The following is a 17,354-nucleotide window of genomic DNA, read 5'->3' as shown; positions in this document are numbered from 1 at the left end:
CAATTAGGGGGTTTCTGAGCAGTTTACACAACAGAAGTGCTCGCCATCTAATTGCGGAAAAAATGCAATTCTTGCGTAAATCTCAAAATGTCAAACGTTTACATTTATTTATTTCTAACATTGTCTATAGTGGTTGAACAGACTCATAAACCAATTCTCCACTTTATGGTAGCAGTCCAAATGGATATAATGTCATAATGCTCAACCAAAACACAAAGGGACCGAGAGAAAACCTTTAAATCCAATCCCCCACTGAAGGATATACTTAATGTAGCCGATGTGAAACGTTGTTGCTACCATCCATGTATATGTTACAAAGTAGGATGATGATGTAACAATGTGTCAGCTTCACATCCTCCATTATTGTAACTTTGTATGTGAGGCAGAGTCACAGAGAGAGAGAGAGAGATGACTCATTATATTTATTTAGAGTAGGAAAAGAAAGAATTCCTTTTCAGGGATTAACAAAGGCATATCAGCCTACATGCAATAGGAAATGGCGTATATATCCGCCATTGCTGCTCATTGCTTCTTCTTCCACCTCACACTCACACACACGCACAGGCAGAGAATGACGTAGGACTCATGCTGCGAAAAAACGCTGCCAGCTTCTTAAATGGGGCGTTTGTTAATATATTTCCACTGAACTGAAAAGTTGTTTTAACTGTGTTTTCAAGGAGAAAAACGAAATGCCCTTCACGGCACTATAGTTTGGTATTTTTTTGGACAAGCAGTATACATATTCATCCGCTTCTACATGAGTGTGTCAAGAGCACATCTAGTAGGACCCGGATGGACTGTCATGGCCGCCGTCGCTGTGGATCCATAGAGAGGAGGAGAGAAGAGAGAAGGAAAGCAAAATGTTTCTGCTTCTCTGTGTGTTTTTTTCTTTTACACTAACCTCCTTTTTTTTATGATGCCCGGACGTTTGACTGAGACGCCGCCTGAACTTCCATCGAGTTCATAGTAAGAAATAACTCATTTTCTGCAACTTTAAATATCTTCGGCGTGGGTGGGTGGGCTTTATTATGGTGTTAAAATAAACTGCTTATTGAAACTCCACAGACATTAACAGCGAAGTGGCTCACAGTATGTGCACTTGTGTGTTAGATATACATCTGCACAGTGCAGGAACATAACGCAGCGTTCACTCTGGAGTCTCTTTGTTGCTTGTCTGTGTCTTTATAATAATGCTGCCACTGATGTTCCCTCGCGTTTCCTCTCGAAACTTACACGCGACTATGGAGCAAGTCACTCTTGAAGAAGTGCATTAAAAGATGTGTGGGGAACTGTTAAAGGTTAAAGCTGAGATTCACACGGGTTTTTGCAACGTGTTGTACTTGTGTTGTGTTTCCTGTGAGGCTGAGTGGAGCTGCAGTTATGAGACAACTTTTCCTCTCATCTCCCAAGCTGCATTTATAGGCTATCTATGGCAAGAGCAGCCTACCTGTCTGCAGTCCAGGTGTTCACTAAAGTCCTGCTCTGTTTATTTTACACTATTAGTTTCATATATTACAGTTTTATTAGAAATAATAGTAGCATTATCTGTAGTTGAAATTGATTTGGAGAGTATAATTTCCACCATATTTTTAATTATAACAGATTTAAAGTCAGTTTATTGTGAAGACAGTGTGTCACAATGAGCAATAATGTGTGTTAACAGAAATTTTATTTTCTCAGACTAAAGTAGTCGGTTGTAGTTAAGTCATAAAATCATGGCAGCCATTTTTTTTTGCCCCCCCCAACATGGCTTCCTCAGGGTAAACAGCTGACTGAGGCTTATGGATGGAGTTGAAGGCTAATGCAAAGTCTCCTGCTGACTCGTACGTTAACAACTTATAAGTGTAATGTTGAATCAAGGTGGTAAATACCTGAAATCAACATGTTTACAGAGCGCACCCTGTTGCATGTTGTGCTTATAGGCTTGTTTGCTTCTATCTAGATCAGGTGTACAGCACACAGGAAATAGTAGCCTACCTGTATGCTGTCCAGGTCTTCACTAAAGTCCTGCTCAGTTTATTTTACACTATTAGTTTCATATATACAGTTTTATTAGAAATAATAAAAAGCTTAGTAGCCTTAGTTGAAATTGATCTGGAGAGTATAATTTCCACCATGTTTTCAGTTATAACAGATTTAAGTCAGCTTATTGTTAAGACAGTGTTAGCAGAAATTTAATTTTCTCAAACTAAAGTAGCCGGTTGCAGATAAATCATAAAATCATGGCAGCCATTTTTTTGCCCACCCAACATAGCTTCCTCAGGGTTGACAGCTGACTGAGGCATGATATGGAGTTGAAGGCTAATGCAAAGTCTCCTGCTGACCCGTACATTAACAACTTATAAGTGTAATGTTGAATTGAGGTGGTAATACCTGAACTCAGCATGTTTAAAGAGCGCACCCTGTTGCATGTTGTGATTAGTCTTTTTTTTTGCCTCTATCTAGATCAGGTGTACGGCACACAGGAAATATCCTGCGTGCAAAATCATTTTCCTGAGTTGCAGCGTTCCCTCGCGTTTCCCCTAAACTTAAGCGACTATGGAGCAAGTCACTTGGAAGAAGTGCATTAAATAAAAAAAAAAAAAAGATGTCAGAACTGTAAGGTTAAAGCTGAGATTCACACATTTGCAACGTGTTATACTTGTCTCTCCGTGTTGTGGAACTGCAGTTATGAGACGATGCAACTTTTCTTCTCGTCTCCAAGCTTCATTTATATCTATGGCTGGAGCCAGGAGTAGCCTACCTGTCTGCTGTCCAGGTGTTCACTAGAGTCCTGCTCAGTTTATTTACACTATTAGTTTCATATATTACAGTTTTATTAGAAATAATAAAAGCTTAGTAGCCTTATCTGTAGTTGAAATTGATTTGGAGAGTATAATTTCCACCATGTTTTCAATTATTACAGATTTAAGTCAGCTTATTGAATTGAGGCGGTAAATACCTGAAATCAACATGTTTAAAGAGCGCACCCTGTTGCATGTTGTGATTATAGGCTTGTTTGCCTCTATCTAGATGAGGTGTACGGCATACAGGATATATATCCTGTGTGCAAAATCATTTTCCTGAGTTGACGAGCAGTTATTTGCCATGTATCGAGATATACATCAGCACAGTGCAGTAACATAATGCAGCGTTCACTTTGGAGTTCTTTGTTGCTGTCTGTCTACTGCCTTTAATTCTCCCACTGATGCAGCGTTCCCTCGCGTTCCCCCTAAACTTAAGCGACTACGGAGCAAGTCACTCTTGAAGAAGTGCATTAAATAAAAAAAATAAAAAGATGTCGGAACAGTAAGGTTAAAGCTGAGATTCACACGTTTTTGAAACTTGTTGTACTTGTCTCCATGTTCCTGAGGCTGAGTGGAACTGCATTTTTGAGACAACTTTTCCTCTCATCTTCCCTCAGATCCACAGGGTTGACAGCTGACTGACTCATAATATGGAGTTGAAGGCTAATGCAAAGTCTCCTGCTGACCGTACATTATTATAAGTGTAATGTTGAATTGAGGTGGTAAATACCTGAAATCAACATGTTTAAAGAGCGCACCCTGTTGCATGTTGTGATTATAGGCTTGTTTGCCTCTATCTAGATCAGGTGTACGGCACACAGGAAAAATATCCTGCGTGCAAAATCATTTTCCTGAGTTGATGAGCAGTTATTACTCTGTCATTGTCTGTTTAGAAAAACATGAAAACCACACTGCTTACTTAACCCTCTGAAACCCGTGATCTCGATTGACTTTACTGTCTTTCAGAGGCTGTAACAGAATTTAGAGCTAGAGTGAAGTTACTGGTATCATATGAAACTAGAAAACCTAATGAATCCATTGGTACCAACCATGTCATACTAGCTTGTCAGGAAAGAGGCTAAATAATGCTCCAAAGTTAGGCTAAATTGTGGCGAGGAAAAACCGGCATGGCCCTTTTCAAAGGGGTCCCCTAACCTCTGCCCTCAAGATATGTGAATGAAAATGGGTTCTACAGGTACCCACGAGTCTCCCCTTTACAGACATGCCCAATGTGTTATTGTCGCCTATTCTAAAATGGTGGCTTTGAATATTTCTGCATACAGGGGTCCCTAAACAGTCTTGAGTCACATGCATTGGGTATCACTGTAAGCTGAGACTCTTGTGGATCCAATGAGCTCAACTGTATTCATGTGTGATGATGTTAGTCCCCATAGGAGCCATTTCATTATATTGAAACCATTTTTTTAAACTTGACCTCACTGTATAAAATGACCTGTGGTGACCTCTAGGATAATCACAGCCTCATGAAACTTTACAGTCACAAACTAGAGACCTAGAGCATTCAGAGGATGGATGGCTTCCGTTGGTATACTGACAATAAGGGGGTTTCTGAGCAGTTTACACAACAGAAGTGCTCGCCATCTAATTGCCAAAAAATTAAATTCTTGCAGAAATCTCCAAATGTCAAAAGTTTTTGATCCCAAAACACAGCATGGCTTTTTCTATGGTGTTCCTCAAGGTCTTGGTGTCTTACTGTGGTATTTTGGAGGGATTATTGACCATTTTTTTTATCAATTCTCCAGTGGTAAAAAATCCAAATCTGTGTAACAAATGGTATCAAACCAACTATTGCTGCAAAAATTTACGAGACATAATGGAGCATGGGAATGACCGTTACATACTTCTATCATAATGTTCTAAGCCCTTATATGCTTTTACAATTTATTTTAATTAAGTAATTCATTCATGTTTATTTCTGATTTATGACTAGAACAACTTGACTCACAGTGCTGAGCTGCATCCCAAATTAATCTTCATGTTCCCAGCTTTCAGATGATGTACACCACTTCTATGTGACATCTACTGTTGACCTGCTACCTCCTCCTAAAGACCCCCTGTACCTTTCTAAAAAAAGACAAAAACGGGTTAAACGACAGCTCCACAAATAGTATGTTTTTGAAATTGCCTTTTAACTAATCTGCTGAACAATAGATTAATCACTTGGTCAATAAAATGTCAGAAAAAAGTTTTAAAAAGGCAAGGTAATGTCTTCACACTGCTTGCTCTGTCTGAGTAACAGTCCAAAAGCCAAAGATATTAAAGGCGAACCAGTTTTCCACATCGAAGTCTGTTTCCATGTGTTGGGAGTACTACTGTACACGTGGAAAAAAAAGTAGTTTAAAGCCTTAAGTGTCTCCAGAGGGAGCTGGGAGAAATCTGATGTGATGTCACTTGATTCAGCGTTGGTTGCATCTGAGTGACTACAAGTATGAAATAGAAAAAAATCTTTATCTGTAAAATGAGAAAGTGTGTTCCGGCTGGTGGGCGGTGCTTGGTATTTCCTCAACAGATCTCAATATGGCTGCCGGGTCACAAACTTTCTTATTTTACAGCTAAACAGTACACTACAAGATGATTCTGAAAACATTTGAGGCGAGAAATAGACATTACAGTAACAGAATATTGATTCATATTTGATCAGCGCTGCCTAGTTTGATCGGAGTTTGTGATTGATTGACAGCTGCTCAGAGACGGCAAGGCTGTAGCTCGGCTCTGATTGGTTGTTTTCCTCCGGTCTGCGAAATCTTGCAGATGCCATTAAGAGTACCGTAGGACACAGAGGCCCAATTCCAATCTGGCCCCTACACCCTTCCACTCCGTGATGGAGTGAACTCGTTTTGTAGTCACACTCACAGCTAAATGAAGCACCCTTCTTTAAAGTGTACGGTATCAATACAGCAGCCACTTCGGGACGAACTTCCCTCTCTCACCTTTAAAATGATGAGGGTCGCAAGTGAGGATGCTGATTATCTTTTATTAAATGAATCATTTAGCCTGTAAAGTATACAAGACAAATAACAGCCAAAAACCTAATCACACGTTTGTCTGTACAGTCCAAAAAGTTGTGGACATATTCCTCACATTGCCGATACTGAATTCAGCAGATGTGTTATTTCTTAGTGGAAGTGAAATAGACGATTAATCCACTGTTATTAACCCTCTGAGACCCACAATAGACCTGTTTCTGTCTTTTTTAGGGGGGTACAGGGGGTCTTTAGGAGGAGATAACAGGTCAACAGTAGATGTCATATAGAAGTGGTGTACATCATCTGAAAGCTGAGAACCTGGAGATTAATTTGAGATGTAGCTCAGCAATGTATGTGTCAAGTTGTTCTAGTCATTAATCACGACATGCATTAATTAATTAAAATAAACTGTGAAAGTATATAAGGGTTTAGAACATTATGATTGAAGTATACGATGGTCATTCCCAATGCTCTATTATGTCTCATAAGTTGTTGCAGCAATTTTTGGGTTGATACCATTTGTTACACAGATTTGGGGCTAAATTTAACCATTTTTTTTACCACTGGAGAATTAATAAAAATGATCAATAATCCCTCTAAAATACCACATTAAAACACCAAGACCTCGAGGAACATCATAGAAAAAGCCATGCTGTGATGTGGGATCAAAAAACTTTTGACATTTGGAGATTTCTGCAAGAATTGCATTTATTGGTGAATGGATGGCGATCACTTCTGTTGTGTAAACTGCTCAGAAACCCCCTTATTGTCAATCTAGCTAGGAAAGCCTTAAATCCTCTGAATGCTCTAGGTCTCTAGTTTGTGGCTGTAAAGTTTCATGATGCTGTGATTATCCTAGAGGTCACCACAGGTCAATTTATAAAGTGGGGTTTTTAACATTCTGCATTGTTTACATCCATATTTACCAGTTTGCATTCTTCTTCATCCCCGTCTTTGCCGGCACATTGTTGTGTTTCTTGACTGATATTACCAACTTTAGATCTGTGGAATAGTGCCAAACTATTTCAGGAATATGTACAGTATCGCGTCACCTACATGCATGTGTGCGTGCACAAATAAAAGACTGCTCTATAATGCTATAGGTCAAAAAGTCCACAGGGCACCTTTAAGTCCTGAAATCTGAAAAACTACTTGGGTGGAACTATATAAAGGTGAAACATGACACCAAAATCCAAAAGTATTTGATGTCCAGCTTGCAATGTGTATTTGGGCTATATGTCACTCAGCAGCGTGGCATGAATGACGTTAGGCACAGCCAGTGTTTACTGGTTTCTGTTGATGGGAGAGATTTTCATGTTCATAACATTCAGTAACATGAAACTAATAATGATGTCAATATTGATAATTTGGGGTTTATTTTCACAAGATGTTCCCCACAAATACATTTTTCCAAGCACAATTTAAATTTTGAAATCACCCACACAGTCAATAGTATTGAAACAGAAAGTGAAGTTGTACAGTTTGCAAACTGGTAGTTATAATTGAATGTTTCTGTCTTACAGGCACCGTGGCAACACTGCGAGCTCCTCTTCTTCAGACACGACATGCATTAATGTGAGTTTGTCCTAAAGGAGTACAGGTAATAACTGCTTATTAAATGTAATTTTACCAGTTTATTCTTACCTCAGTCATCATTGAAGCTAAAACTTCAGTGTGGGCTTTAGAATCTAAAAAAAAAAAAGTTTTATAAGTTGAGTAACCTGACCAAGTGTGTTGTGTTTCGGTACTAAGGATGGAACAATATAGGACTTTATCACGAAAAAAAAAAAAAACCTCTCACAATAAGGTGATGGTGGTGAGCTTTCATTATTGGGAGAATCGTGAATTGCAATCATTTTGGTCAGGAAAATCATGACATGAAATTTTCATATCGTCCCATGCCTATCTGGCACTCATTTACTGGCTAAGACACTATTTCAATTTACTACCCTTTAAATTTCATTCAACAATTGTCATTTTGGTGAGGAAAACCTGGCACGGACATTTTCAAAAGAGTCCTTTGACCCTTAGATCACATGCAGTTTGGGGCAAAAACCATGCAGTTTTTTGAATGCGGTATAAACGTGTTATTTTTTCCTATTCTAAGATGATGTGTTTGAATATTTCTGCATACTGGGGTCCTTAAACAGTCTTGGAATTACATGACTTATCACTGTAAAGTTGAGACTCTTGTGAGCTCAATTGTATTCATGTGTGATGATGTTAGTCCCCATTGTAGCCATTTCCTTGAACCTTGACCTCACTGTATAAAACGACCTGTGGTGACCTCTAGGATAATCACAGCCTCATGAAACTTTACAGCCACAAACTAAAGACCTAGAGCATTCAGAGGATGGATGACTTTCCTAGGTATACTGACAATAAGGGGATTTCTGAGCAGTTTACACAACAGAAGTGCTCACCATCCAATCGCCGAAAAATTAAATTCTTTCAGAAATCTCCAAATGTCAAAAGTATTTTGGAGGGATTATTGATCATTTTTTTTCATTTTCACGTCGTAAAAAATGGTTAAATTTAGCACCAAATCTGTGTAACAAATGGTATCAACCCAAAAATTGCTACAACAACTTATGAGACATAAGTGAACATGGGAATGAACATCATATACTTTTATCATAATGTTCTAAGCCCTTATACACTTTAACAATTAATTTTAATACATTAATTGATAATTTTGTTATTTATCTTTATTTAATATTTATTACTAGAACAGCTTGACACACAGTGCTGAGCTGCATCTCAAATTAATCTTCAGGTAACCAGATTTCAGATGATGTACACCACTGTTATATGGCTTATTCTTTTGACTTTGTATCTACCCATGAACATGCCCTGTCCCCCACTCCTACCGCTCTTAAAAAAAGAAAAAGAGGGCTGAATGGTAACGGGTAAATAACATAGTAATGTTATCCCCACCTGTTTGTTCATTTGGAGGCTGCAAGTGGAGGCGTCCTTCATCTGACGCTATCAGACTCTTTTACATATAGTGTCAGATAGCTGCTCAGCCTGTTTTTACAGCTGATTGCTTTGCAAAGATCTCAAGATGATTTATTTAGTTTAATTGATGAAGAATAGCCTACAGGCCGTTAATGTTTTCATTAAAATTAGATTTTAACATTAAAGGCTGTGGATGTCAGCGGGATATATAGATATATATGTGAATATATCAACAATCGCTGTTTGGAAAATGAACATATCACCCAACCTTGTTACTCTGGCTGTCGCTAATTAACGCCGGCGTCGTTTACCTTTTTTGAAATGAAGAATATGCAGCAGAACTGTTTTACTGGATTGCATTAGGTTGTGTGGGTGTAGCTGATAAAGTGGCCAGTCTGTACACGTCTACACAGTCCCGAGCAGAGGTCTAATCAGTGAAAACACCCGTGTGGGTGGACCATGTGTGAATAGGGGCTTTAGGTTATGGCATGCATTCCATCTGTCCTTGTGTCCTTGATGCTCTAGCAGTTAGACATTGTTTCAGAACTTGTTTATTTGTTAACTCTTTGCTGGTTTTCTTTAGCTGTTGTGTATTACACAAACTATAATGTCTACTCTACTGGCTCCAAAGAGAGGAAAGAGATCAGGGGTGAAGGTCAGAGAGACCGCAATAAGTGGTCAATGTAATGTCATGGGAAGCTTGAGGCTCTATTAAAGCAAAAGCAAAACATAGTCTCCAACCTTGGAGACTGTATTGAAAGACTTTGCATGAGAGAAGGGAACAAGTCTGTAAAAAGCTCATTTGCATGCAAGTAGGGAGGAGAGACTTAGAGTATTCTGATTGGTGGGATTTGTTTCCTCTGATTTATCCTTCAGTGACCAGGCAGCATACTTGCCAAACAATGTGTCACTTCCTTCTACAATGACAACAACACTGGTATGCAGACCAGACTATATTCTGTTTTGACTAAATGTCTCTCAATATCTTTATTTTGGCTTTTTTGGTGAGCTGCAGATAGCAGCATTTCCTCGAAGTGTGAGGGTCATTAGTGAGAGCAGAGTGGATTCTAAGTTTTTCATTATACTGTATATATGTATACAGTATATGGTAGTGATAATAATGTGTTAACGCAAATTTGTTTTAATGCCACTAATTTCTTTTAACGCATTAACGCATCTTGGGATTTTTATGGTTGTAGTGGGCTTCAGTTTTAAAGCTAGAATGAAGATACTGGTATCATATGAAACTAGAAACTTTTTTGGGGCAAGTCATAGTCAAGTCAGCACACTAACACACTGACAGCTGTTGTTGCCTGATGGGCTGCAGTTTGCCATGTTATGATTGAGCATATTTCTATGCTAAATGCAGTACCTGTGAGGGTTTGACAATAGGTCAAACCCTCACAGGTGGACAATATTTGTCATTGTTTTGTGTTGTTAATTGATTTCCAATAATAAATATATACAGACATTTGCATAAAGCAGCATATTTGTCCACTCCCATGTTGATAAGAGTATTAAATACTTGACAAATCTCCCTTAAGGTCCATTTTGAACAGATAAAAAATGTGTGTTTAACATAAATGTCGGTATATATGTGCTCTACAGTTGTAGAGTCGGCCCTTTGACCACGGCGATGAGAGTGAAAGTTGGCTTGACCGCACATTAAAGCAATACGATAACGTTTCCTGTCCATGACAGAGTTAGCATGCAGCTTTAGCCGTGATGTCTAGTTCTGCTTTTTCTGTCAATGTGTGAAACCCAAAGTGTTCCCATACTTTACAGTATGTGTAGTGTTTACCACTTTGGATTTAAAATGCGAGGGTGCAGGTCGTATCCACGTGGACCCTCCGCCGTTTTCTACATTCTCGTTTCGGCTCGCTGTGGTTTGTTTTGGTGAAGGATACGGAACGGATATGGCGTCACGTTACTCAGACTACAACAATAAAAGTGGTAACTTTCTACTACCTCTGCATAGACTCAAATGAAGCAATTATATTGATTCTGGCATTAAAAAAAACATGTCAAGGGGTGCCGTTATAGCTCACCTGATAGAGCAGGCGCCCCAATCCTAAAGCAGGATCGGCGTTCTTATTACACGCTTTTGCCTTGCGCGTTTTTTTCAGGCGACCGGGCTGCATATAGAGAAAATATGATGTATGAAATTGCATATGCTCTGTATTTTTATGAATGTCAAAGTTTTATTTTAAAAAAGTGTATTCATCTTTTGTAATGTAAGTAGTGAGAGTCTTTATTTCAAGGCAGTCCACCTCTACTATTAAATACTGCTTCAAAACCTGTGCGGTTTGTTTGAAATCATGATCAATCTGATCACCAATGGCCCTGTATCTATTTGGAACTGGGATTATAATGCACCATTGGATAGGTGTACTGTAGTACATACATAATAGGTTTATTTTGTGTTGTTGTCTTTCTGCTCTACAGCAATGTTAAATGTATATTATAGAGTAAATGGGATCCTTCCGATTGCACTAATGGAAAAACACATTTGTTTACTTGTCTTACAGATCATCTGTAGATTTACAACTATGGAAGAAGACCTCATGATACTAAACGATTCTGCCAAAAACTGCAACATATCAGTAATTGGGGATGAAAAAGAAAAGGTAAAAGACTTTGTGTATAAGCATTTCAGAGAAGTGACGGATGGGTCACTCTTCAATAATGCAGAAGAATCTTCCATTAAGGAACATGGAAGTTCCCCCAAGAAAGATAAACAAGCTCTCAATAAAGCCCATTGCAAAATTCAGCAAGGGGCCGTTTTCTCTGGAAAGATTCTTAGTTTTGGATGCTCTGTGTGTAAAGACGATTCCACATATAGCCCCAATGATCTCCTCAAACATTTCCGAGCGGCCCATAAAGAAACCCTTCCTACGTACCCTTGTGACCTGTGTGGCTTTGTCACGAACGAGTTCCCCGCTCTTCAACGCCATCGGATTGAGCACAGGAATACTCTGGTTACATGTGAGCTCTGCGACAATGATGTTCAGTACTCTCTGCTGTTGCTCACCAGACACTACATCATGTGTCACAGCCTAAATGGACAGTTTAACTGCGAATGGTGTGAGTTTACAACTCTGGACGCAGGTACTTTCGTCCAGCACATTCACCATCATAATGAGAGTCCTTGGAAGTGTTCAAAATGCCGACACATCTGCTCGAACGAAGAGGATCACCAGAAGCATAAGAAAGCTCACTCGTGTACATTCCCCTTCACTTGTCAGGTCTGTGGATATGGTGCAGCAAGAAGCGAGAATCTTAAAAAACACATGGCTGCTGTTCACAAAGAGGAGATTGAGAGAAGGAACGCACTGAAGGCTATCGAAGACAGCGTAACTCCAGCAAATTCATCGGCAAGCTTAAAACTTTTGCTGAAAAAGAGTGGTGACTCACAGGAGGCTCAGAGGATATCAAAACTGAACTGTCTTTCTGGGAGTTTACCAAACCAAAATGGCAGGCTAATCAAACCAGAGATATCCATCGATGAGACCCACCACTTTGTTGATGCAAAAAAGGAAAACAAACATTCTGGCAAAGGCTCTCATAATACAGAGCAGTCAATGCCAGTAATGTTACAGGAATGGGACAACTCTGCAAGTTCTGATGCTGCAAGTCACACCAGTCCTAATGGACTGACTGTTCTGATGGTTAAGAACAAAATCTCTCTACCCCCCAACTGTACAACCAAAGTGATGGGATTCAAGATGGTTGATGGCAAAAAACACTTAGTTCTCAAAGTAATACCAACATCTAAGCAAGATTCATCCACTCAGAACCATTCCTTCGTTGAAGATGTGGGCTCCTCACCACCAAATCCTGTGTTGGATAAAAGTAAAATCTCTAATGAGAATGGGGAATGCTCTAATAGCAAGAACTTAACATCACATTGTTTTGCTCTTTCGCCAAGAAGTGGATCTTGCTTACAGATGGATCAAGATGATATTATGGCAGTAAAAGTAAAGATTGAGGAGGAAGAAACCGCTGTTTGCAACCTTGATTCTACCCCACCTAGAGATGATGTTGGGGAGCAAACTAATCCTTTACTAAGTAGGTCGTCGACCTCTGCAGATACGTTATATCCCATGACAAATGAGTTTGATAATGTGGGTGACCAAAGTTACCCAAGTCAAACAACCTGCTCAGAGAGAAGTAAGTTTGGTAATAACTCAGTCTCTGCAACATCTAACTCTGATGCAACCTGCCATAGTGGTTCTCAAATGAGTAATACTTCAACCATGTGTGCTGGTAAGGTTACTGGTTTAACTTCACCTTTAAAAGTTGCTCAGGAAACATTACTTTCCAAACAAGTCTCCAAAGAAGCTATTGAAAACTGTGGGGCTGCACATGAGTTAGTAATGTCTGATGCAGAAGCAGACAAATTCATTGACGAACACAAAGACAATATCACTACAGAAAATGATGACCAATCTTCTCAGAGTACTCATGAAGAAACCGATGGGGTTAGAACTGTGATTGAACATAAAAACAGCAAGCAACATTATAAAAAGCTTTCGACTAATCCAGCGGCTCCATCAGAGTCATCCCCACACACTTCAGGTAGCCGCAGAGAAAGTGCCATGGGCTCCGAAAACTGCACACACAATTCACCAAACCAAGAAGTATTTTCTTTTCACAATTATTCCAAGGAGACATTTGGCTCTTCACCTAACACTACCCAAAACTTTGACAATATGTCTGATCATTCAGCAGACAAGGAAAGTGTTTGTGAATCATCACAGTTTAGCTTGACATTGGCAGAGTCTCCAGAACCATTCACAGAAAGCGGCAATGGGGAAGACTCAAGTCAAGAAAAGGTGTTGGATAGTGACATTGAGGTTGATGAGTGCATAGCTAGTGTTGACGATCCTGCCACCGAGGATGAAAATCCTGAGTCAGTGCTCCAAGACTTTAATATTATCAAAATCGAGGAAGAGAGCATTCCTATATGCAACAAACAGTCAGAAACGAGGAGTAGTTCAACTCTCTTGGGCAGTTTTGTGGAGGAACATTCAGATGCGATCATTACCCAACAACTTAATAAGGAAAGAGTTGGATCTTCAAGTAATGATTCTTTAAAACAAACAAAAACGACTCTACGAATTCTTCAATTGCCAGAGGGTAAGCAGTCAGTACTCCTGAGAACTACTGAGAATCGATTTGCAGTGCCGATGCAGGTCAAGGCCACTCCAGGTTTCAAACTGATAACCAATTCTGCAAATCCTCAGATCAATGTATCTTATATGAAGCCAGGATCAGAAAGAGAAAGTAACCCTACTGGAATAACCCTTACTCAAAACAGCAGAAGGATAGGTGTATCAGCGCCAAAGGCAGGAACTGCTGAAAAAGGGACAACGCTTCTCTCTGCTGTTCAACCAGGTGTTGGCACCACCGCAAATCACTACCTTATCAACAGCCCAGGTTTTAAGGGTCCCGTATTCCTTTCAAGCACACCACATAGTTCACCTACAGACAAAACAGCAAAGACACAGCCAACTTGCTACTTGGTACAGAGGTCTGTTCCATTTGTTCAGACCCCCAATGCTCCTGGCCTCAGACTGGCAAGTACACAACTCCCACTGAACTCGCGGCCAGTTCTGGCCATGCCCGTGAGCTCTGCAGACAAACCCAGCACTCTGCAGACTGGTCGCCAGGCGTTCTTGCTGCGATACATTTCTCCACCCAAATCAGGCTTACGATTGAGCAACCAAGATGCAAAGACTGGCACTCAGTGTAGCCAGACCAGTGAAAGTACTGGAAACAAAGTCATATTTAAAATTGTCTCTCCTACCGGTAGCCGTCTTACAAGTGGTGCTCACACCTCAAGCAGTCAACCTTTGTTTTTGGCCACCAGACCTCAGACCCAATGTTTTCTTGTGTCGTCAAACAAAACAAATGCAAATTCCTCTAATGGAGTAAAGAAATTAATCTCCATACAAAATACTGCACAGAAAGATGTCATGGAATCTTGCATGTCACCCTCTCGGATGAATGTAAAGCTACAAACGTGTGAAGCAGAGAAACCTATCCTAGCCCCAAGGCCAATTCGGCCTCCAAGCCAAAGGAAAAGACGCAGGAAACCATTATTTGACGAACTTCCAGCAACGGTGCATAAAGCTAGAAGACTCACAAATAGGGTAATGACTGAGAGAGAGACTGTGTTATGGAAGCCTGTAGCCAAAGAAGTTGAAAGGACACTAAGGCTTGCCCCATTCAGTTCTCTACAGGAGATCAAATGCCCTCGTAGATACCAACCTGTAGTGGTGCTCAATCATCCAGATGCTGACATTCCTGAAGTGGCCAATCTCATGAAGGTGGTTAACAGGCACAAAGGGGCTGTCACTAAGGTCTCACTGTCTCAGAAAACAATCCAAGCTCTCTCTGAGCTCGGTGCTCTGTCGGAGAATTCCTCGACCAAAGGTGCATCATCTCACAGCGATGATCCAAGACCTCGGCCAGTTCAGAGTTCTGTCCGAGAGCGATTCCTCCTGAAAATGAAGTTAAGGAAAAAAAGCAGAAGAAAGTATGAGGTAGTGGACACTCTATCAGGTCGTAGAGAAGAGCATGCGGTGTTTGACTGCTGGTTTTGTGGTCGGCTCTTCGACAACCAAGAAGATTGGATTGGCCACGGCCAGCGGCACCTCATGGAGGCAACTAGAGACTGGAATAAACTGTTCTGAAAGTTTTCTTCACCTTGAAATGGGATGACATTCTGTCCTTTTTGAGGTGGAACAAATGGTTGAAGTTGTATATTTTTTAATGACCTTCCACTATACGTTTGTTTAATTTCTGTTCCTGTAAATACATATTCTTAAATAAATCATAGTTTATCTTTTCATAGGTGCATTTTCTGGTAAATTATGTACTGCAAGCATGATTTTATATCATGCATGCACAGGTCAAATTGAACTGTGAAAATGGTACACTGTAATTAGGAGTTGTGGTAAGAGCACTATCTTAAAGAAAGGGGATAATATCAGCAAAGGTTGTAAGTAGAGCTGGATTAAATTACTCAGGTGATTTCATATTAATCTGGTTCGTCATTTTTGCTCAAATTTTTTGCTTCAATTAAGCAGAGGCCTAGTTTAAGGGACTTTTGTATCTTTTATTATCCTACACATGAGGATGGGAAACTATTTGTATAGCGTAACTCTAAAGCTTGTAGTCAAATTCCTTTGTTCTGCGCTTCTGATGAAAAATTGTTCTTGTCCAAATTATTCCATTTTGTATGATGTTTTTATTTGAAGGGGATATAATTTTCCTCTATTCTATCTTCAGGATTAGTTTACAGTTTCCTCGTCAGGGTTTTGTCAACCTGTAGCATGTGCTTGTTATAACTAGATCTGAGATTTTTCACAATAATCTCTTTAATCCTGTTGCAAATAGACACGGTTTTATAAAACACTTTTGCAGAGAAGAGAAATCCTGTATCTGTTCAACATGGCTCTCTGTCAGTACTAGAGAAAGACAGATTTTACACCCTATGCAGTTTCCATGCAACAATATATCTATTTTTTTGTCAGCAGCTCAGACTGTTTACTTGTGCTCATGTTGTGAATCACGAGAATCCACATTTTGATTTACCAGTTTTTCGATAAATCTTAAAGGTCCCATGAATTTGCTTTCAGATTGTTACTTTTTTGTGGGTTGCAATGTTTGTTCTTTTAAGAAGATTGTGATGCAGGATGGTAACATCACAGAGAAACATAGAAATGTTACGGTCAAGTGTTTTCACAGGGCTCGAGAATAAGATTTAGCATCCACTTCCAAACCTTCAAAATGCCAAAGTTGACACAATGGCCGCAATATTTTAATTATTTATAGGTGGAATTGCAAAGGTTATGAGAAATTATACCCAGTATGTCAATAATAAGTAATATCAATAATGGTTAAACTGGGGCTGCAAGTAACAATTATTTTCACTATCTATTAATCTGTCGTTATCTTGTTGATTAATCAGTGAATCTTTTGGTCTGCAAAATGTCAGAATATAGTGAAACATGTCTGTTTTCTAAAGACCGAGGTGCTATCTTCAAATGTCTTTGTGCAGTCCGAAACCCAAAGATATTCAGTTTATTATCGCATAATAAGGAGAAGCAGAAAATCATCTCAATTTAGAAGCTGGAAAAATTATTTTAATGATTAAGTGATTGTCAGAATAGTTGCAGATTATTTTACTAATCGACAAATCGCTTCAGCTCTAGGTCAAACCTATTACTGTAAATTCTCAAATAAAAGCAGGTATTAAAATAATGACCAAGTCTCAAACAATAATTTAACAAAATTTCCCCCCTTTTTTTCTTTTTACTTGTTAAGTTACCATCAGTCAACACTTCCTGCAGATATTTCACATTAAAAGCTTTTCAGGAAAGAAAGGGATTATGCCCTTCAAGCCGCTGGAAGACTGGCTGGGCAGCCAATAATGTCGAGCCCTGTGTTACTATACCACCTTCTACACAACAATGGAACATTGGAACATTGAACCTGTGTTACTGCTGATAGTGCTGGTCAGAATAAGGACTAATGTAGATGTTATGATGGGAGGGGTTGGCTGGATCACCCCAGAAGTACAATATACCTTTACAAGAATAGATGAGGGTGTATA

The 17,354-nt window shown here is 39.5% G+C and overlaps 1 protein-coding gene across 2 annotated transcripts; it reads left to right on the top strand.

Annotated features, from left to right (window-relative positions):
• Nucleotides 1-501: 501 nt before the first annotated feature.
• Nucleotides 502-16,366, top strand: si:ch211-214e3.5 (zinc finger protein 518A). 2 transcript variants are annotated; one of them, XM_037755485.1, is made up of 3 exons: nt 502-966; nt 7,297-7,348; nt 11,260-16,366. In XM_037755485.1, the coding sequence occupies exon 3, from the start codon at nt 11,281-11,283 to the stop codon at nt 15,427-15,429; it is 4,149 nt and encodes a 1,382-aa protein (XP_037611413.1). In that variant the 5' UTR covers nt 502-966; nt 7,297-7,348; nt 11,260-11,280; the 3' UTR covers nt 15,430-16,366. The 2 variants fall into 2 exon arrangements, with proteins under 2 accessions (XP_037611413.1, XP_037611414.1); XM_037755486.1 differs by having other exon boundaries at nt 7,297-7,373.
• Nucleotides 16,367-17,354: the final 988 nt, after the last annotated feature.

Source organism: Sebastes umbrosus, chromosome 20 (assembly GCF_015220745.1).
Source record: "Sebastes umbrosus isolate fSebUmb1 chromosome 20, fSebUmb1.pri, whole genome shotgun sequence".
NCBI lineage: Eukaryota > Metazoa > Chordata > Actinopteri > Perciformes > Sebastidae > Sebastes > Sebastes umbrosus.
Note: the sequence above shows the minus strand (reverse complement) of the source record. Positions and strands in the feature narration are given on the sequence as shown.

What these genes read in the sequence shown, in the direction of transcription:
- si:ch211-214e3.5 (XM_037755485.1), top strand. Translation starts at nt 11,281, where the DNA reads ATGGAAGAAGACCTCATGATACTAAACGATTCTGCCAAAAACTGCAAC.